Raw genomic sequence first — 22947 nt, forward strand, 5'->3', positions numbered from 1 at the left:
AAGTTTATCTTGCCTTTTTCATCTGCTTCGATCTTCTTAATGCATTGTGTTGTACACAGTCGTCTTCTATCCTGTCCAGGCATTTCACACAGCTCGCTGCCTTTATGTAACGTACTCCAGTGTCTTGAGCTCCACAGAAATCTTTTCATTGTTTAGTGCTGTTCTGTCAAACCCATGTTCATGTTTCCCAGGCCTACAACTTTACAAGATTAAGCAATGAATCTACCCCTTGTGCATGAATCTCATTTTTCCAGCCTTCCCATATCATTTTACAAGAAGACTAAGTAGCAAGGAATATGAACTGGCTGAGGTAGAAAAATAGACATGCAATGCTTCACAGAAAATAACCTCTACTCCTGAGACTGGAGAACAGTAAATATTGTGTCAATATCTTAGAGAGGCATTGGATATGTTCCCAGGAATTAAAAAACGCTTAGGCCACAGATGTTTCTTGAAGTATACAAATGGTCTGTCTGGTGTTACACCTCATACTCTATATTGTGACGGTGTTTGTGCTTTTATTGCTGGCTACCTTTTTTGGTAGCTTTTTTTGCTAAGCAGTCAAACAGCTACCTTCCTGTAAAGCGCTGAAGTTATATACCGGGAGTTTTGCCACGAAACCCACAATATCCAATAATCATCATCTTCCATTTTCGGATTTTATACTTAAAATTTCATTTCTATAAGCATCTCTTAACTTCTGTTCAGTATTTTACTCCTTTATCTCAATTAAATTCAATTTTATATACCAAAAGAAGTTTTCAATGCATTCTACAATGCTAAGTTCATAGGAATTTGAGAACTATTCTATTGAATTGGGGTTTAGACAGTTTGTTTTTTTTTCAGTATAGCCTGTTTGAAATGCTTAATGAAAGTAACTTTACTACAGGTTTCAGAAGAAACCTGTTGCCGTGGAGTTATTACGTGCTTTCCTGCTTGAAGTCTTCTCTTTAGTCTTTTTGACATGACAAATTTCACACTCTCCCTTTTTGCAAGGGCAAATGACAATTATCTTGTTCATCAGTTAGGTGCCTCCCAGTTTCAACATTTTCCCTCAATGGCAGAATGAGTATAGTCCTCTGTAAGAGATGTCACCCATTATCTCAGCAAGAACTTGCAGACCACTGAGAAGCCCTTTCGAAATAAGTCAGCATTTATTAATCAGAAGAATACAGTAGCTAGAGTCCTTTGGTGAGAAGGACAAAGCTAAATTCACAAAAGGGTTACGTTCGCACATCATTTAGGATTTATCTTTCTGTCACTTTCCAAAGCGGCACTCTCGCATTTTGGCTGATTCCATTATTAAACAGAATTTATGGTTAAATACCCTTTGCATCCCACTCCATCTCTCCCTGGTCTCTTACAATTCCATATGACTTTCCTTTTTTGAAAACGAGTATCTCAATATCCTGATTTTTATTCCATCTGTAAACTTTGGAGTGAAATTCATTCCTCAGAATTTTGAAATAATAAGTGATGGTTGCATAATAAGTTATTTGCCTATGTTCTGTCCATTTACTATACCCAAAAGTTCCAGCAAAACACTGAGTATCTGGTCTGCATGAGGTGTTCTGTATTCTGTGACTGCCTACATAGCCACTGAAGTACTCTATGATTCAGCCTTTTCAAATAATTTATCTAAGTTTATCAGCAGTGCATATATAATTTCTCCAAATCATGCCAGTTTTTGGTAAATATAGTTTCTTTCATACCCCCCTTAGTTATCAGACTGCATATACTTCAGAATGTTCACAGCCTTTGGTTTTAACCCGGTCTAAATCTTGTATTTCACTATCACTGTTAATGACTGTTATTTCTGGCTGCTGCTAAGTTCTTGAACACAGTAACAACTAGTAGCAGCAGCTTTCTTAGGTTAGTTTCACATTGCTTAAATAAACCATAATGCTATTACCTGTTTTGGAAAGATTGTTTTTACCTCTGTTTGTATATCTCTTGTTTTGTAAGGTTCAGATAATTTTTGATATTTTTGTTACTCTGAAAAAAAATTTCATCTTTAGATTGTGAAGAAAGCAGTATTTAGACTATAGCATTTCTTTTCAATGCTATGTAGCCCTTCTTGAGACTGTCCTAATATGAAAATATTTGCATGATCCTTGTCCACAGAGCAAATCATCTCATTATAAGAAGGCAATCAGGTCGATCGGGTTTGTTTTTCTTTGGTAGATTTGTGCTGGCTGTTCCCAGTCATCCTTTTGTCCTTCTTTTATGGCTTCCAGGAGAATTAGCTCCATAATCTCACCAAGGACTGAAGACTTACTGCTTTTTTAGTTCCCTGGACCCTTCTTAAAGATGTCCATGACATTCGTCTTTTTCTAGTCATTGGGAACATCTCCCAGGTGCATTTCATAGATGACAGAGGTCTTTGGTCTTTCATAGATGACAGAGTGACATTGACCAGCTCCATAAGCACCTCTAAATGCATGCCATCTGGTCTTAAGAACATGTATATGTCCTGTTTGCTGACCTGATCTACTCACTGATAGTTCACTCCCCACCCCCAAAATCTGCCACTATACGTAGAGAGCTGGGTGGCTGAGAACAGACCTTGCTGGTAAGGACTGAAGCAAAGCACGCATCGAGGACCATTTTCCCTGTCTGCCTAAGCATAAAAGCCTTTCTTGTTGACAAGATAGACTATCCTATTTAAATTATTTAATCTTCCATTTGCGATCAGAATATGTCTGTGACAATGACATTACTTGTATGCCAAATCAAGTAAGGAAAACAAGGTATGTTTTTGTGCCCTTGAGCAAATGACAACACAGCCAATCTCGTTTGACTAGCTCGATCCACAGGGAATATAGTTGTCTTAAGACCACAGGTTTAAAACCAGGAGCTATTATCACATTCATACTCTGTTTCTTACCTAGTTCTGATTTGTTTATACTCGCATATGAGGTCTATGCTAAGGACAGAACCATATGCCTTTCAGCTTTCCATCCTAATATCCTTTTTGCATCCTCATATTGAAGGTTTCTGAGTTTTTTTCTGTACTGGTGAAGTTTACTTAGAATACAGGTGTGTTCATAAGTAATTTGATATTATTGACACTGAAATTCCTTCTTCAGTCTTTCATAAAATAGTCTCAACCTTTTTTTTTATTATTGACGAAGTTTTACTTTATTATAGGAAAACAGGTAGCTTTTTGAACTACCCGTGCACAGCTGTACTATTTTGTGCACGTCTTTCATCAGGAGAGAATCTGGCCAAATGTACTATATAATAAAGAGAGCACCAAGGCTCATTTTGTCTGGGAAATCACAGCCCAGTAACCTCCCTGCATTTGTAGGCGTTTCAGCTGTAGGATAAGTAGGGAGCAGCTACCTGTTCTCTACATCGCAGCTAATAAAGTTGGTGTGGAAGACAGCAGTGTGGGCTGCACCATCAGCTTGATGGCAACCATGGCACTTGCTGTGGCTGCTCTGCAGTTGACGGCTGTCCTAGAGCCCTATGACAGTCAAATGAGCTGGGGGTGACACAGCCCTCGTCTTAAAAAGCCCCGAGGACTGAACTGTGGAATATAGTCCTCTACAACTGTGCCACAAACGGCCACGTGTAGCACTTGCTGATTGTTGATAGTCTTTCCCCAGAACACTTGCAGTGTTATTTAATGCTCAAAAATTGTAACTGCAAGAAATGCAAAAGTAAGTGGTAGATATTTACCTGAGCTCTCTTTTCTTTCCTCTCAGAGGCATTAGTTCTGTTCTGTTCCTTAGGACTTTTCTTGCCTCCAAGGATTTTCTGAAGGCTGCTTTAGGTAATCAATACTTTAAATAATGAGATTTTATATTCAAAAAGGAAGCCAGAAATACATTGCTTTAAAGTGCATAAATGTTATCTCTTTCAAGCAGATTTTTAGTCAAAATTACTGTAGAAGCACTAGTTGAGTAGTTTGCCACTGAGTCTCCAAATAAAGGTCAGAATGTGCATTCGGACAGGGAGGATATAACCAGATTTGCTAAACTCTTGGAGAAAACAGGCTTGCTCAAGGGATACAGTCTGACTCCTTCTCATTTCCTTGAGGCGGTTTATTAGATTGGTTTTCCCAGGGTGGTCATGCCCCTATATCTTTCTGCATTTTATTGCAGTCCCGTACTTCATTCTCAAGAAACGTTGCCCATAGCCACGTATGCACAAAGGTATAACAATAAAATTATCACAGGAAACCCCAAGCAGCCTGAAGCAGGTGAAGCCAATAGAAAAAAGAAAAAATATACCAAGTTAGTTAAAATGCAGGCTTGCCATTTGAGAGATGATACAACATTCCATGGGGGAAATATTGCAGACTTGAGCAACTCTTTTGTGAACATATTTTAAGACTTACCAAAGCTTAAATATTTACATCACTACATCTCTATCTAGGCACTGTAATCGTGCTAAGCACTTGCTAAATGTTAAAATATCACTACTGTAAAATATTAAAAAACAACGCTAACTATCTCCCTGTTGCAACATTTCCCCATGCTACGGGGAAAAGACCTTAATTGCTTCCTTGTTTGAGTGTTTTAGTTGTTACAGGGATGTAAGTGTTGCAAGGGAAGCTAGCTGAGGAATTAAGGTTGACATTTCATTTTTTAAAACGGCGAACTTCATGGTTACCTCCTTAATTTATGTATTTACTTTTATTTCAAGGGAACTGCTCATACAGTTAAAATCAAAAAAGCATTTAAGTGCTTGATTATAAATGAGATTGGCCAAGTTCCCTGGTAGGAAGCCAGTCCTTGTACAATTTCTTCTCTCTCATTTTACTATCTCATGGTGCTACTGAAATATAGCTGTTATGTGAGGTCATGATTATACAAGAGGAAAATATATGTCATATTGCTTGTCAGATGGAGGAGCAAAAGCCTGAAGAGAATTGTGCTCTTGATTGGGAAACCAGCACAGAACGAATTTTTGGAGTGATATACCCATGATAGCCTTTATTTCGTAGCAGATGGGCCACTGTGTTTAATGCATAATTTATATCGGTAGATGAAAACAAACATTTATTTAGTGATACACATAGCTTTGAAAATGTGAAACAGGAGTAAGGGGAATGTTTATTGTCAAAAGCTGTATCATCCAGTGAGTTTTATACATGTAGGGCTTTTCATTTAGGGCATAAACAATGTGAATTATGAGCTATGATTCTTCTGTGCTGGATGACCAAAGTAGCAGACAACTCAAACAGCAATTCCTTCAATGTCTGTAGCTGCAAGAATTAAAAGGTTTTTGACTAGTTGATGTGGGATTAGGCATGTGTACCCTGGGTGTCTGCACAGAATGGATTAACCAAGCTGCAAGACCTTGTGTAATTTGCATGGCAGATGGCCATCATCCTCATCAGTGCAGGAGATGCCCACAAATCCTGGTCTAGTGTGCCAAGCTCTTAGTCTTGCATGGGCAAACTCATCAAGCTTTTGCTTATGGCATCAATGTTTACTCTGAGGATTCATATTCTGTTGGCCTCTTCTTCAAGGAAAGTGTTAAAATGGATGAAAGTATTTCTGGAGAGAAGGCGTTATGGGTATGATGCACTCATTTTTAGAGCTTAACATGCAGAAAATAAAATGATGGACCAGAGTAAGTAATTGTAAAGGAAAATCTTTTTCGTGTATAAGCAGTTTTTATGTTAACTTAATATTCAATGTTTATCTATTGTTTAGCATAATGAGTACAGCTTGCAAAAGGTAACGTATTAGTTTTTAGCTTTGAATATAGTAATATCTTAAAACTAGCTAGCAATACCTTAACCTTGTATTCAGCTGTGTATTTCACAATCAAGTATTGTTGATTTCCACTTTCAGGCTAATTTATTAATTTTCCACAAATTATTGGAAATGAAACATTGAATTAATTTTATGCCTGCTGTAGCTGTATTCCTTTCACATATCTATAACTTATCTATGTCATTTATATACTTATCTTATTCAATTAATTTAGAAAAAAATAATAGAAGTGTGTAAATAGTATGTAGAAGAAGTATGAAAAGATGGAAAAGACCTTCTAAGTTGTCCTGTTCAGTTTTTTTGTACAATATGTTCCTCGTGGTCTCTCCGGAGCCTTGTCCACTCATATGTTAAATAAGTCAAGCAGAGGAACTTTCTCCAACAGGAATATTGTCACAGTCCCCTAGTATGTCGCAGTCCCCTAGATCTAACTGTTAACAGATTTTCTTAATATCTAGATCTATAGTTTTCTTTGTTAATTTTTTTTTACATCTGCTTACTTTCATTTTAACTCTCTAATAAACTTCATTGTTATTTCTTTTTGTTCATTAGGCTATTCAGTACTCAGTAGATGGTTATCATAGCCACCTTAATAGCTTTTAGCTATACAATAAATAAAAGATAATGGCAAGTTCCATAAGAAAGCTATTACTTGATAATACGCAGTGAACTGATTGATTTTTACTTGTCCTTAGAGAGTTTAGAAGTTATAAATTCTGTTTTCTGCATGTTTAGATGCTTTTGTCACATAAGTAAACAAATGTTAGATAGCGTTTTTTTTAATAAATGTGACATAGATAATACCATGATGTCTGGGTGATGACAGTCGTAAACAACTTTTAAAAACCTTTCTCTCCAGCCCCCACTTAAGGCTGATGAAATGAAATGCCTTTTGCATATGCAGTGATGATAGGGGACAAAGAGCAGCACAGCTCAATTTCACAGAGGTTCATTTGCAGTTAAATTGAACTAGGTTTTATTGATTAGGGGAGTTCTCTGTTGTGTAGTAGATGCATGTCAGTAAAAATATTGTTTAATTGGATATTGTTCTGCTTAATACACTGGACCTCCAAACAATATGATGTTTTAAAAAATATGCAAAACCCCTTTTTTTGTTTTATTTGTTTTGTTTTTCAGATGCTAAAAATACATTGAAATTAAGATTGGGCCGAATACCAGCTGTTCATACCAAAAGATCATATGTTATATTTTCTATTGTCGTCATATCATATTGGGAATGATCATGCCTTGGTCAAATTGTAAATGACAGATTGCTGGGTTTTTTATTATTTTTTAACAGATTAGTACAATATCTGTTCCTGTTTTTTGCAAAATCAAGGAGGAAAGTCTCAAGGCCATACACTGCCAAATACAGTTTTCCAAAAAGATCCTGCAAAACAAATCTAGTACTTTAATACCCCTGGTTTTGTTGGACAGGCAAGCTCAGTGCCTGGCTGGTCAAGTCCTGGAGCAGTAAACCGTGATGATGTTTGCATTGCAACCATTGGTTTCATAATTTGCACACACTTAAGTAGAGAACTCTCCCCTTTACCTAAGCAAGACATTTCTGTCTGGTAGATCCAGTGAACTACAGTTTAAATAAATCAGATTTTTAAAAATGCGGTTCAAATAAATAGTGTACGTTTATAATCTGGTATGCTAAGGACAAGATTTGTCCTTTTTTTTTTTTTTCCAACTATATCAGATCCTACCTCAGCCTACAAATCTTGCCCTGCATATGTCCTTTCTCTATCTCAGCTATAACAAACTACCACTGGAACTAAAAAACATTTTTGCTTAGTACAGCTCAAGGCTGTGCAGGTGATTTTACAGTTCCCATCAGAGATGGCTGTTGCCCTTCATCTTTTGCTTGACAGGAGCCACACATCAGTTGACTTCCATTCCACCCAGCTGGGCTCTGAGAAAAAGGGAAAAAAAACTGAATGTTTATTTTTGGTGAAATAATTGGGAGTATAGAAAAAAAAAGATAAAAAAATGAAAGGAACTGGATGCACTATTAAATATGCACTTAGGGAGAATTTTTATATCAAAGCTAGCATCTTTAAGCTATGTGGTAGATCCCTCTGTGCCCACTTCTACTTATTTCCAATGTACAATGCTCTTCTATCATGATTAGTATTGCTTCTGTTACTCACCATGTTTTAAGCCTGGTTGTCCTTAATAAGGAAATTGACCGTTGAGTCCTCTTTACTACTGGTTGTGCTAAAAGTTCCCAGGACTTGGAGCGCAGGCTGTGTGTGTGAAACTTGTACTATCCGTTCCTTGCTTGAGGACTGCCTGGCTTTCCAAGGGGAGCTCTGCTAGTTGTGGGCAAATGCAGACAGGGAGGGAGGAAAAGCTGTTGAGCAATGCAAATGTTTTTCTGGCTGAAACTTGTGGCTTTAAGTATTCATACAAGCAGAAGAACTGTGTGTGCCCGAGACTCTTAAAGGAAGTCAAGGATGAAATAGCCAAGCTCCTAACCCCTCTGTCTAATCTTTAGCTTTGGTAGCATGGGTTGGCAGAGATATCTCAAAAAATCTTCCAGGGAAGAGCTGCAAAATATTAACCAATAAACCCAACATTTGTACAAGGCAAGTTGGTATAACAAGGGATAGAATTAGTGGATACATTTATAAACACAACCTACAGGGGAGGAGTTGCCTCAGTAAAGGGAAGGTATGCTTTGGAACCATATCACAGTGTTTTGAAGAGTTGTTGTAATACATGAATGTAGTGCAATGTTGTAATGCTTTGAATGCAGCACTGCCAAAATCCTTGGTTTTCCAGGAGGAAGGCTGCTAATCAGGGGACAGAGTTGCCAAGTGCAGACTAAATCCGTTATTTTCTACTGGGGTATTGCAGAATATTTTAACAGTTTTCAGTCTCTAATACACAAATCGATTTTTAGAATGATTTGTGACTTTACAAAAAAAGGCTATTGCTCTTGTTGATCAAATAATGCTCAAGTATTTAATAGTGCTGAACAGAAAATCAAGTATGTGCTGCTGTCGTTTGGGGCATATGTAGCGACATGTAGGATAGAGAGGGTGCTGAGGATGGGGAAAAGGCAAGGCCAAAAAAAAAGTACTGCATATTCAGTGGTCCAGGCATGCTTGAGAAAGGGCTGGCGTTAGACACATAGATCAATTCCAGGATGAAACTTGATCAAATTGTTTTCATATACAGTAATGCGAAGCATAGGTGAATGCATCAGATTAGCAATTGCCTGAAAATATTTGAATTTTCGAGCTGTGAAATGTGTTCACTTAAAGAAAAAAAGTACCCAAAATTTAACAGATGACATGTTTGGATTTCCATTCCATTTTTTTTTTTTTACATATCATATCGATATGTAATATCCAGAGGATTATTTTTTCATTCTGTATTGTTCCAGTAAATACTGATATTTGTGTAAAAAAGGAGCTGGCTGTCTTAAGAAATTGAGTTAAATAATGTGTATTCACTTACCTGATACCTGACAAAGTATAGTAATGATAACATAGACTAAAAATGATACATTTTGGATTTTCCAAATACCGTTGATCTTATTTTTTTTTTTAATATTCTTTTATCAAAGAAATAGCACTAAAATTTGGCTGGTTAAAGTATGAGGTCTGTTACTAAATAATTATTTTGTAATTTCACTAGTTATTAAGATGCTTTTCCATGGTGTAAAATTGTTTTTCTATAAAATAAAAACAAAACAGATTTAACTACACTCGTACTATAGAAATTTTATGCCAAAAATGCCTTAATAGGCTAACATTTCAACTGACAAATTGTACATCTGTTTTATTTTTTTTATTGTTATGAAATAATTTACTATAACTGAATAAGAAAGAGAATCCTTTATTTTTTGAGTTTGCTTAATATGTGTATATGAAAATACCTGCATGAAATTTCATGCTTTAAACCATCCTTTTGCTGGGTTCCAAGGCAGCTTCTTGCACTGATTCTCGGGGTGTGTTTTAGATTTGGGGTTTCTGCACACAGTGTAGCAGCACCCTTTCTAGGTCATCATCAGTATCATTCCCAACTTCTCTCTCTAATCTAGGTGTTGCGAGGAAGGTCTCGGATCTTGTATGTCCAATTTTGTGTAATGCCTCTAAAAGGAGAATTCCTCACCCATGAGATGTGGTGATACCTCATGTTAGTCCAGTAGTAAATATTCTCTACTAATTTTCTTCCATTTATAATAGATGACCAAACAGCAAAAGGGAGTGGGTTATTTTTTTCTTTTTAAGTACAAAGATATTGTTCCAACTTTACACAAACCACCAGAAATACTGAAATAGTATTTGAGATTGTTTGATTGATAATATTCTAGTTAAATGGTCAAATTCAGTATTCCTGTACTACTTTTAAACCAGTTTATAACATTTTGCACAGTTTTAATAATCTCCGATTGATGTAACTTATTGAAAAATTAATCGATTTCTCATTCTTTCCATGATACTTATGAAAATGATACATTAAAGGACTCTGCAAAAAGAAATACGCAGTTTAAATTCTCTTATCCATCCATATGCATATTTACAAAGTTAGATTTTGTTTTCTAGGGCTGTACTGAGAAGAGAACTGAGTTGGTAGTGTCCTACAAAAATCAATGAAACCATAATGAAAGTACATAGATGATTGTATCATAAGTTCATAATGTCAGACACAGAATTAAATTATCATTGCCCTTTTTGGTGAACTGCTGCAAGAAAAAAATGGTGTTCCAGAGCAAATTCTTCAGCTTTTGAGATGGCATTTGGCCTCCCTGTGCTGATTTTGATTGCAAATTAAGTCCACCTGAATATTTATAAATTAACAAATTGTCCCCAGTGCTCTCAAGCCGTTCTCTGCAGAAACACTGTGTGGTCAGGAGAGATCTTGTCTGTCTTTGCTCTTACCTCTTAGTTACTCTCAGAGTAGTGAAGATAGATTGATTTCTGATATTTCAAGAGCTGGTATAAGCTCTTCATAGCTCCTTTTTTCCTTTGACACACATATCTATAAATCAGAACCAAACAAGTTCACAACTGCTGAAAAATAATCCTTTTAAAGATAATAGATGCTTGCATTATTTGGACTAAGTCACTTCAAATTTTTTTTCAGCAATACCTAGACTGTTTGTGCATAATAACCAGAGTAAAGAAAAGCTGCTACTAGAGTAAAGGAATTTCTAACCCCTTGACTAGAGCCAGATGGCTGAATTCCATGCTGGAAACCTTGGACTTTTTCCTTAAGCTGAGCTTTTAGGTGCTGAAGGGTACTGCTCATTTCAGTTAATAAATGCCAACTTGACTAAAGGTCTTCTGTCCCATATTTCCTGAGAAATATTCTAGTCCATGGTAACCAGGCTGCTAGTCATCTTGATCCATTTTGTCATTCCAGACTTGTCATGACATGACAAAGCCTTCCCAAGTTCTTCAACTACGTTGTGGTTTCTCCTGTCTCTACCATTTTTCAGTCCTTTCAGGGAACTTCCAGATGTTCTTTCTGTTCTGTTTATGGAGGGTTCAAGTTTTTAATTCTTCCCAAACTTTTTTTTATTATTATTTTTATTAGGAAAGTGTTCCTGAAAATAACATGAAAGTAAGGCATATGGTTGTTATTACACCATCAACATGAACAATGGAAAACAAATTCAATTTTAGAATATAGTTACAAAATACATGTTGTAAAATACCTGCAGGGTTTTCTATTACTATTTGTTTTATTGACACAGCATTTTCTGTGTCAATAAAACAAGCCTGTGTTCATAGCAAAATAATTCTAGTAAGTCTATGTTCCTCAGAGCGATTGAATACTTGCAAACAGCCCAAATCAGAGGCATTATAACAATTCGATTTAAAACAACACAATGCGACGTTCCTGCAACAGACATCCCAAAGAACCATGCACAGAAGTGGAGCCAATTTAGGTAATCCGGCTGCAGCTTTGTCTCAGTGACAAAATACCAAGCATTACCTCATTTCCATCCACCAGCGTTCTTCCTCTTCTCGCCTTCGCCAGTATTCTTCCTTCTGCATCTGTTTCCTCATTTTCTCGAATTTTTCTTGCTCGAATACTGGGCTTTACTTCTACTTGTAAGTCTGGGTTTACTTTTTTCTAGTTCAGAGTTCTAGTTCTGTATTGTCTTTGTAATATTGCTGTGTTGAAAAAAAGGTCTTAGTAGTGTAAAATCATTTTTTTTCTCTGAAGTGTGAGGTAGATTTTTTCTATAGTTATTTCAGCAGTGGACTGATCCTTCTGGGGAAAAAAATAAAAGAATTCTTATCGAATTAAATGTCTGCTATCTGAAAGGATTATATCTATTTATCTTGGTTGATAGATAAATACATAGAAATTTCTGTTTATATGTTTTATCTATGCACATAAGTGTATTCCCAATTTGAAGAGATGGAGCTATTTTACAGTAGTGAAACAGGGAAACAGAGATGTTTTACATAGTACAAGTTCATTTATCAGAAAAATGCAATCCTGCTCTTCCAGGAAATTTCTTGAAAATGCTACTCAGAATTTCATTTCAATGTCATTTCATGTATACATTTAACTCAGCTCACCCATCGCCAATATTGACCTTCATAGTTCTTGTCTTTTTCTTCACAGCTCTGATAGCTATTGGACGATACAGCATGACGATAGAGACGGTAGATGTTGGATGGTGCAAAGAAATCACTGACCATGGAGCCACCCAAATTGCACAAAGCAGCAAGTCTCTCAGATACTTAGGACTGATGCGATGCGATCAGGTGAGTGGCTTTTGCATGAGCTGGAGTCTGTTTCTGAATGAATATGAGAGTGGGCGTGAGAGAGAGAAAAACAGACTTTTCCCTATACAAATAAGTTTGGTATTTATTTCTGGCGTAACTCTTAATGTGCTGGATTCACATGTTTAGCCAAATGAAGTATCTGGACAACTAAAAAGAGCGTTATAAATTTTTGTTGTCACAGATATCTGAAACACACCCGTAGGCTATTTGGACTGAGGTACACTCATACTGGTAGAATTTATCTTCTGAGGAGTTTGATTATTTTTGGCTAAAATAATTGGTATGTCATATCATTACAGTGACAGACTGATTGTTTGTTAGTTTTGTTTTGTGTAGGCAAGTAAAAAGAAACACAAAAGTAATGTAACTGGTGTGGTGTTACTTCCAGACATGTTTTTTACGGGTCTGTCTTCTTGTTCACATATGATGCTTTTGAAAACACATTGGCAAGGATTTCTATATAATGTTTTTTTAAAAAAAGAAACAGTATTGAATGTACTAAGAATGCCTGTAGGTTATTTTTGCTCTTTTCGTTATATATTCTATAAAGACTTTCATTAAACAGAATACTAGTTTGTAATTTTATAGGTTGAAAGGCACTAAGTATAAGTGTTCTCCCCGTCAGGGGGAGGGATAGGCATGTTAACTGTATAACATTTCTGCTGGGGAGCCCTTGGGAGGTGAAAAAGGAGATTTGGGATTAGCTTGTCTTAAAGCTAACGAGCTTCAGATCAGGAACTCCTCAGTCAAAATATCAGTTAGGTTGGATGGCCTGAAAAGTAGGAACATTGCTCAGAGGAAGAAAAAAACAAAACTAATGCATTCATATGTTATTTTTAAAGCCCCAATTAAAATATATATTCTTTATCTCTATGAGTGTATTTATACTAGAAATTAACTATGTTGAGTTCATGGTGGGTTTTTTTTTCGACTGAAGCTTTCCCTGAAGCTTTCCCCTCCCGTTTTGAATGATATGGAAGCACTTAGTTTTAGGAATGAATTTTACCAACCCCAAAATTCTCTCAGCCTTTTTCTTTTTTCCTTTTCAGTAGTCTATCAGGACTCATCTCTGTATAAATATAAGGGGGAGGAAAAAAAAAAAAAAGAAAAAAAGCTCTTGCTCTGGTTAAATTGAATCCTGAAGTACCTTCAAATTATGCCTTAAAACTCACAAATAGTAAATATCTTAAATGGACCCTCTGTGTCTAGAGCTCTAGTTGGTAGTCTTAGGAGTTTCATAGGCATGGGCTGATGGATTTTGCACATTCAGATATGTGGTATACCTGTCTGCCATGTCTGTCCTCTCTTCTGCCTTTTCCCATAAAGTTCATCACCTTTTGGTCATGTCGCATAGGAGAAAAATATGATTCCTGAGCTGTGGTTTGGTGAGTGAGTTTAATACTACTGACCTCCAATTGTACAGTACAAGCTAGCATTCTTTTAGGGATTGTTCCCACATGTTTGAGGACTGCCTGTCCCTGGATGCATTTTCTAATTTATGAAAAAATGTACACCTAACAGGAAATCTACTAGTCGTCTGAACCTCAACTTTTTATGTACTCAGCTATGTCCCCAACTGTGTGTGGGGAGGGCACAAAGCAGGTCCATCTTCTTGCATCTGGCAAATGAGGGAAAAATTCCTGTCCCCAAAGAAAATAAATTAACACATTTCCCAGCAGTTTCATCCAAGTTGTGTAAATGGCAGTAGTTTGCCTCTCTTTAGAATTGTTTAGTGGTAGTTATACCCCACTCCCTGTTTTCATGCAGCTCTTAAGTAAGTATGCCTTCTAGCACTTTTATCACCAGAAGGAAAGAGAACAAAACAGCCCAGGACCACATCACTCTGTACATAGGGTTCAGGAATCATGTTTTCAACGATGTTTCAGTTCAGAGACAGAAGGAGGTCTGGGAACCGGGAAGAAAGAGCCAAGAGTCTCTGGAGGTTCAAAGTCTTAAACCTGTAAATTCACCTGCAGCCAGTTCTTCTTTACCAGCCATTGTGAACCAAACCTCAGCATCCAGGTTGTGATTCCCATCAGAAACATTCCTCATGGGTTGCAAAGTTCTGGTTCAATACAGTGTGTAGAAATCTAGTTTGTTCTTATTCATGTAGAATAAGAACATATACAAAATATAAGAATATTAAATGGGAACACATGCTTGCTTCATGGTCAAAACCATTACCTTGCATTTCTTGCAAAGTACCTGCTTAATAGACAACAGTAAAAAAAATTCCACTGACAGTGAATAAAAATTTCTAGCTCAGTTGTAAAGAGCATTTTGCAAACTCATCCTTAGAGGGTTAAACACTTTGGAACAATTGTTCTGTCTGTTAAAGCTGAGTCCAGTTAATCTCTTGTTTTTTAAGAGCCAATTGAAGAAAAGAGTGTATGACTGTCTGAAGTGGGCTGAGATTATGTACTTTAGAGAATGTTCAAAGGGTTACTTGACCTTGGGAATTAGCTCTGACCCTGAATCACCTGATCAATTTTACATATATTTATTTTGTGGCTTTAGCTAATGTTGTGCAATCAACACAGATCTAATAAGTAAAATAATTTTATTGTCTCTTCAGCTGCTATAGAAAATCAATGACCTTGATGCTGAAAACAAGTTTTACTACCTCATATAGTTAAACTATATGAGCTGCAGTCTGTATTCCTCTAATTGGTGGTTAATGTTTTCCTAGTTCCTTACAAAAGATTATACACCATCTTCTGTGTTGTGAGAGCCAGCTGAACTAAAAGAAAAAAATGATTTTCTAAGAAAGCTCCAGAGCAGATAGAAAGGCGATGTTGACTCTGTGTACGTGTGTGTATTCAAAGTGTGGTGAATACAGCTTGATAAAAAATGAATAAGTGCTGTAAAAGCAAACATTGTAGTACTAGGACTACTACTGGCAACCATTTTTTTTCTTCTAAAGCTCTGGTGGAAAAAGTAGTTCCACGGAGAGAATGAACTAAATATCCTTGACTTTTAAGAGTCAGCCAATGATGCCAGCTCCTTTTTTCCGCTGCAAAAGAACAGAGAAATTCCTCATCAAAATTGTGTCTTCAAATGTCTCCTTCTGCAATATCGTGCAGAACTAATTTTTTCCAATGACTGCTCTATTTGATTAAAAATGTCAGTATCCAGCACATCATTAAAGAGAATTCTTGGGCGGTGCAGAAGGGTTTGTTTGCATGATCCTTTGACAGAAATTCTTGAACATTCTTGGAATATTCTCAGCTTGCAATGAAAGAGAAAATTTGCCCCTTCTGACCAGCCCTTCTCTTGCAGGATCCTGATTGCTATGCTTGTTCCAGGTAGTGTTCATGCCTTTGTAGGAATTCCCAGGCATTAAAGGAGAAGTACTTAAACACAAAGTTACATAAGGAACATATGTAAGCAGACTTCAAATGGTTACCACTAAAATACTCTTTATGACCCAGGCTCTTAGGAATTTCTTTGATATGCAGTTGACATAAATTAGAGGCATCAAGGGTCCTCCCAAGAAAGATCAGAGAGGATGTGGGCCTAGCTAAAGGCAGGCTCTGTTTTCTCCCATTGATTATCTAAGTGCCTCCAGGCAGTGGCTTTCAGTCCATGCAGAGTATCATCGATCCACACCATGAAAATAATCAAATTATTCATTTCTCATAAAACTGCTGTTGCCATGACCTTTCTTTTTATCATGTTTCCTACCATCTCACATGCACACCACAGCAGCAAAATGTTCGTTTCCCTTAAAATAAATGTCAGTATAGTTGGAAGTCTCAAATATGCCAACTTCACCATGAGATCATCATAATGAGAGTACGTATTTAAGTTGGATGTCTTTTAATAAATGTTTAACACTTAATATTCAACGTTTAATATCATAATCACTGTTTAGTCAAATCCAGAAAAGAGTAAAGCCAAAAATCAGTAAATGTTTGAAGTCTTTTAGAGCTACCATATTAGGATTTTGCTTTACAATACATGTTTATGCTCAAGTAAACAAAATAATGATATACTTTACAATGTAAAAGTACTTGAGGTTTGCTGAGAAAATGTTTTTGTTATTGTTTCATTTTTGTGTTGCTGTTGTTTTTTTTACTTAGCACCTCCGTGATTTAGGCAAATTTGGCTTATGACATGTTTTCCCTGGGCTACAGTGTTTAAGACTGGGGAGAGGCTCTGGATGAACTGGTATTACTTGGGCAGGGCGCTGTGGACATAACAGGCTCAAGCCCTGAAAGCAGCTTAGCTACCAAGGTACAGCACCTTGTAAAAGGAAATCATCCGTTAGCAAGGCTCATGAGATACAATCATAGATCTGTGCAGTAAAGCTTACAGCTTCCACCTCCACAGCTAGCTCCAGTAATGCTAGCTTGATGATCTCTATAGGGTCCTACATTGTGCAGCACTGAAAGAGCGAGCCAAGTGCCATTAATTTTCAGTACAACAAGCAAGCTGGGAGCCAGCGATCCAAACCTTCAGATATATTTCGGTGTCCAGGCAGAAGATAGACACCTAAATATTTTTAAGTACCTATATTTGGTACAATAAAATTCCCTAGCTGATGCACAATAAACATCCGCACATACCCGGAAACAACTCAGCGCTTTTCCTGCCTGATCTCTTCCAAGGGATCAGGCGTGGGTGGCAGTGCACAAGCCACAGCTACACCCCTGAAAGAGCCTGATCTCTTAAAACATATTGCAGCTTCACAGTCAGGCTGCGGAGCTCTGCATGGTCTTCCTTGCAGCACCTGTTTTCGTATGTATGGGGTGTGCTACATGCAGATGTGTGGTTTGGCATACGTATGTATGAGTACAGGCACCTAACTCACTTCTTGGGAGTATGTGACTTTGGTGTTTCTTGAAAAATTCATGTTACAATTCTGCTTCTGCATTTTTTTTGAAAGCAGTAATAGAGGGAACTAGTTTGGTCAGAAGTTGCTTAGGACTTAAGTAGGTTGTTTCCGTGTTTCATACCTGGAAAAGGCCTAAAGACACAGTATTTGTGTTTTGCTTTCTGGCGTTACGATGCGGATTAGCAAAGCGTACAGTTCCCGAGGACGCTGAGCCAGGCTTCAGTCCCCACCGCTGCACATCGGACCAGGAGCTCCTGACGTCCCCGCGCAGAGCGGTGCCGCGCTCCTGGGGGCCACAATAGCACCCAGGGTCATGTCTGGGGACTCGGCCTGAGAGTGTAGGAGCACAAGGCAGCTATGGATAATCCCGCAAGGAAGCGTGACGTGCGCTGAGGCTCTCTTTGTCAATAGGAAACACCGAGGAGGGCCTGGAGTTGACTCTAAAGTCATGGGGTTATGTTCAGTACTCCTCAGTCCCAGGCTGACCAGAGCAGTAAATGTGATTGCCTAGCCATCAAACCAAATCTTAGCTGTATCTGTGACAGCTCTTATCACAGTTTATGGAAATAGGTATTTTAAAAAGTCGCTGTGCCTCCTTTCTATATGCAATCAGTAAGCAATAGTATTTTTTTGTGGCCTCAAACTCCCTTCTCAGACCTTTTATGATAAACAGTGATACTTCAAATCAGTGAGTGCAATGCTCACTTCTCACCTAAAACTGTCATTAGGATTCCTACAAACCTTACTTGCATCCTGAGGACATAAAATTATGCCTCTATAGGGTTCATAGGTTTGAATTTGCATGTTTCAAGCCTCTTTCTCAGAACACAGTTCTACACATTCATGCTCCTAAATTGATCTTTTCATAATTACTTAAGCAATTAGTTCTGAAATATTTATAAATAATTAACGTCATGTTTCTGAAAGAAATAGGTGAAAAGGGGCAATATTCTCTATGCTGTTTATTGCGAGAAATCATTTTAAAGATGTTTTTGTAGCACTTCTTTATTGTGCTTCACAACATCCCACAAAGCTTTAAATAATGGCAGCCTGAACTCTTCACCTTTGTAGAAAGTGGCTGGATATCACCTAGGAAATAGTGGCTAAAAACCTGGTCCTTTTTTTCTGGCTGACATTTTGACTGGGTGAACAATGTGTCAGAATAATGTTCTGGTGGAGTTAGCAACTTTTCTCACACAGATTTTCACAGTTCTGTACCCTTTCCCTATAGCTGTGATGCTATTTGCAATGGTTAGCATCAGTGCTACTACTAAAATGCAGGAGGCATTTTGGGGGGGAAAACATACAGAAAAATAGACTTGCAAAACTCAATAATCCCAGCTGTGAGTGAGTGAAATGACGTGAGTTTGAGAAAGTTGGTTGTGAGTGGATGCCCTAACTTCAGTTAATAAATTGTGGTCTTTATTCCTTGCTTTTTTGTTGGAGAAATACAGGTTACTTCCCATGAAAATACTGCTTAACTCTGTAATTTATGCCACAGAATAGATCAACTGTAGAAAGTACTTCCTATTATTTTACGAAGATTACAGAGTACAGAAATTGCTACTCAGTACAGCTGACAAAGACGACAAACTCTTGAATATTACCATAGAGAAGAAGGAAGATAGATGACCCTTAAAAATAGAAAGAATGGTCAGACATTCTGATGAAATGAATTGCATCTCAAGTCAGAGTAAGGTTTTTCGAAAATCACTGGATTTTTAATAATTTATTATTTCATCCTTCTATATAATCTGTTTTAGAAACACTTGTAAATATATTTCTCATTCAAGCCGCAAATCATTAGCATGACTGGGCTGCAGCTACTGTCGAGTATGCAGAAATGCCAGCTTGTGAAAAAAACCTATTAACTCAGGGCAAAAAGAGTTTTCCACTTTATTAGTAAGCGTGACTGGAAACATTTTTACCCTTCATCCCCAATCTCTTTTAATTTACACAGATAGCTTGTAAGTGAATAGAAGGGAGATAAGATCCCAGGCTCCAGCAGTATGTCTTTAAATTTCAAACACTTTTCCCAGCCAAATTATTCTTATTCAACAGTAGAACACGAAGAATGCAGAGCCATAGCTTGCTTTAATATAATTATCGCAGCAATTTGCCTTCCATCTTCACAAAATGTTGACAAACATTAGCCCGATCAAAAATGCTGACAAATTACTGCCGCCTCTTCTTTTATTTTTTAAGGGGTTCATTTTGAGATTTGAAATTATGGTTTTGTGATATTGAAGAAGACTGAAAAATCCAATCCTTCTTGCTTTTAAAAAAAATTCTAAAGCACTTATTTTCTCTGCAAATCACTGTAATTTGTTCAAGTGAAATTGCTGTATATTTAAAAGAATTCTCTGTATATTCTAAAGTAATATATATAACGTAGGAGCTGCCATTGATATGTCTTTGCATGAATAATGAAGATTTTAGATTCATAAAATCTGAGTCCCATTAGAAAGAAATTAGTTTTCCTTGCTAACCCGCAACAAAAGAAAAATAGCATTTATTTCACTTTGGTTTTCAATACAGCAATTTTAAAAGACAGAACAATACTTTTTTTTTCTTTTCTAGCTAACGGGAATAACAGACCCATTAAGCGTATGAATGAAAGCATCTGCTAAAATATAAAAGAGGATTCCTTATGCAAGTTGAACTTTTTTCATACTTCTAGTTTAACTGGTACTTTACCAAAACACTTTAATCTTCCAGGCTGAGTTGTTTAGCAATATATGACAGTGGGCTAAAGATAGAGTCTTCCAAAGTTAATGAATCTGCTCTTGTGGTTTAAAAACAACCACCTGGTCATGTCTTCCTGTAATAAGAGATGGGGGCTCAGCTGCTAATCAATGGTTCAAAATTAGGGTAAAGTCAAACTATTAAGGGAAAATGCAGTCTGACATAGTCAGCATTTTTAGGATAAAAAGAACATTTTTTAGAAGCAGTGTCCCCAGGAGTTTCCAATTATTTTTATCAGACAAATTTTTCTTGAGAATGATTTCTCTTTTCATTTTTCAGGTCTTCGTTTTGACAAGTATTGCAATAATGTGCTCAAATTATTGTTAACCTAGCAGGAAAAATACTCAAAATTTAATTCACTGTGCAGAAGATAATCTGAAAGATTACCTATTATTACATAAAAAAACTGTCATTTCACTGGATAAAGTTTTTTATGAACTGTATTTTTTATAGATAAGATCAAAGCAACACACATGCTTTCTTCATTAATTTGTAATAATTATGAATGCTGGAAATATTTTTATGCAAAAGTATCTAGAAGTTTGATGGAAATCAGCAGAATCAGCAAACCCACCAGCCTCCCCAAAAGACTCCTTTAGAGTTGTTTTCCCTGATTTAATAGAAAACAAGCAAAACCGAGAACGAAAATCTTTATCACTTACAGGACTTTAATACTCAATACTGCGTTGCAGTAATGACTAGCACAACAGGCCTTGAGACAGTCGCTCTTGCAAAAAAAACTACGCAAACTCATGGAGACCTGAAATGGATTTTGTGAGTTTGCAGTAACGCTTTCCTCTCGGAGACGGCAGCAATCACTCAGGGACTGGTAGTTTGAGACAATAACGTTCACCTGTGTCAACAACCACAACAAAATCTTTCATCCCTCCAGGCTGATACTTCTCCACCGAGGTTTAGGCAAAGAACTTAAAGGGGGTCTACTCCACAGGCAGCCTTGCTACATTTTCTGAAATCCTCCCCACGAGCTGTCATTGAATACTGCAAGATTTGTGTATTCCACTTATTTCACTTTACCCCGTAGAAGAAAAAATAGCATATTTTTTCTGCTTAGCTGCCTCTCTTCTTCCTCTTTCCAACTCTAAATGGGAGATGAACTACTAAGGTCTTTCCAGTACACAGTTAAGTTGTTGAATGTCATGATAATAATAGTATGTCGATATTTGGAAAAAAGACTGTACTTGACACATTGTTTATGAGTCCACAAATACAGTCTTTTCATATGCATAGCTTTTCTAATAACAGTATCCATTAAGCCAAAATACATTTTTTTGTTGTTGAAATAGTAAGGGACTTTATTTGGACTATACGATGTTGTGCTAATATACATAGTGCTGTTATTTTATTAAAGTCCTAAACAAAGGTTCTGCCCCTGGGCATGAGGCAAGTCATTTACACTCTGTGGAATATGTCTGCCTTAGCTGATCAAGTGCACTTCACACAAACGATTCCAGAAATCTTTAATTTTGTTATGGCTACAGGCAACAGTTATAATTGGGCCACATGAGAATATAATTCATTCAACTATTAGTGGAAAAAAAAAAGTCAAACATTTGTTATTAAGTACACTTTTTATAAGACATTGACTTGAGGAAGCAAACGATAACTTAGAGAAGAAAGTGTATATGAATTTACTTAGTGACTCCAAGTGTGTATGTTTTGGACTTTAATGTTATGCTGGAAAAAAATGAAAAATAGAATTTATCTGAAATCTATGATTATGGGTACACATAATGACTATGGATTCATTCTTTATCCATTACATGCAAATTGGGCTATCAGGTAATACTACTGTGTGTATACAGAAACAGAATAATGCACAGAACATCAGTGCCCTGAATGTTGCAGTATCACGGCATGAATAAATTTTCAATAGCATATTAATAAAATTATTTTGGATCCAATCAATTTACATTTTTTGATGCAATATTGGTTTTTTGAATCTTTTTGTTCAGAAATGAAATCATGTTTCTACCAGGTTGACCTTTATTATCAAACATCATCTTCACAGCAACACTGAAAATCTTTCAGCATGAGTGTTACTTCTCACTTGTTAACATGCCCCTAAATTTATTTACAGGGACTTAATTTCTAAAATGAACTGTTCTTCATACTGTTAATACCTTTTTGTACAAGTACTGCACACTAATTGTATTATAGCTTTGTTTGTTATTCTTGATTAACGATTAGCCTGTAAAATTATATGACTGAAGATGCATTTAATTCTTCCTGTGACTTGCAGTGAGGCTCTATTGCCTAGAGAGATTGCAGGCAGAAGACAACTGCCCTGAAGTCAGCACTGTCCAGAATCAGCCACATGCCTGGTTTGTGTGAGCTGATGTTATGCAAGAAATAGTTGCAATAATCCATTCATTTGTAATACTACCAACGAGTAAGGAGCCCAGGTGAATTTTCTAATACCCTGTCTTTGCCCTCGTAGTTTTGAAATCCCAGTATCTTTTCAGAAGTGTTTTGTGAAGAGAGTAATTTTATCTTTTTTTTCTTTTCTTTTTTGCATGTATCAGAGTTTATATCAGAGTTTATTTTTATTATGTTGGGTCACCTCTCATTCATGTCAGTTATTAATTCGAAATGTTGATACAGATTATGAAGGTTATTAAAATATAAAAGAAAAGCGCTCTTGAACGTTGTATCAACTAAAGGCATTTTAGCTAAAAGTAACTAGGAAAGTCCTGTTTAGGAAAAGTCCCTAAACTTCTGTTTTGGTTCTCACTTGCAAATGAGGCTATTGGCCTTGTTAAAAAGAAATCTCTAATTCTACTGATGGCCTCAATTGAAAACTCTAATTTATCTTGACAGGATTAGGAACACTTGAGTCCTTTGAATTTAA

General features: G+C 36.7%; 1 protein-coding gene across 1 annotated transcript in view; it reads left to right on the plus strand.

The window, feature by feature from the left end:
- The window catches only part of LOC104576804 (F-box/LRR-repeat protein 17), a 180588-nt gene that overhangs the window by 152260 nt on the left and 5381 nt on the right, over positions 1-22947 (plus strand). The window contains exon 3 of the mRNA XM_088537899.1: positions 12333-12475. Coding sequence (XP_088394025.1) covers positions 12333-12475 — 143 coding nt within the window. The remainder of the gene's footprint in view (positions 1-12332; positions 12476-22947) is intronic.

This window comes from Tinamus guttatus, unplaced genomic scaffold (assembly GCF_059628265.1).
Source record: "Tinamus guttatus ecotype Peru unplaced genomic scaffold, ASM5962826v1 Tinamus_guttatus_pri_ptg000884l, whole genome shotgun sequence".
Lineage (NCBI taxonomy): Eukaryota > Metazoa > Chordata > Aves > Tinamiformes > Tinamidae > Tinamus > Tinamus guttatus.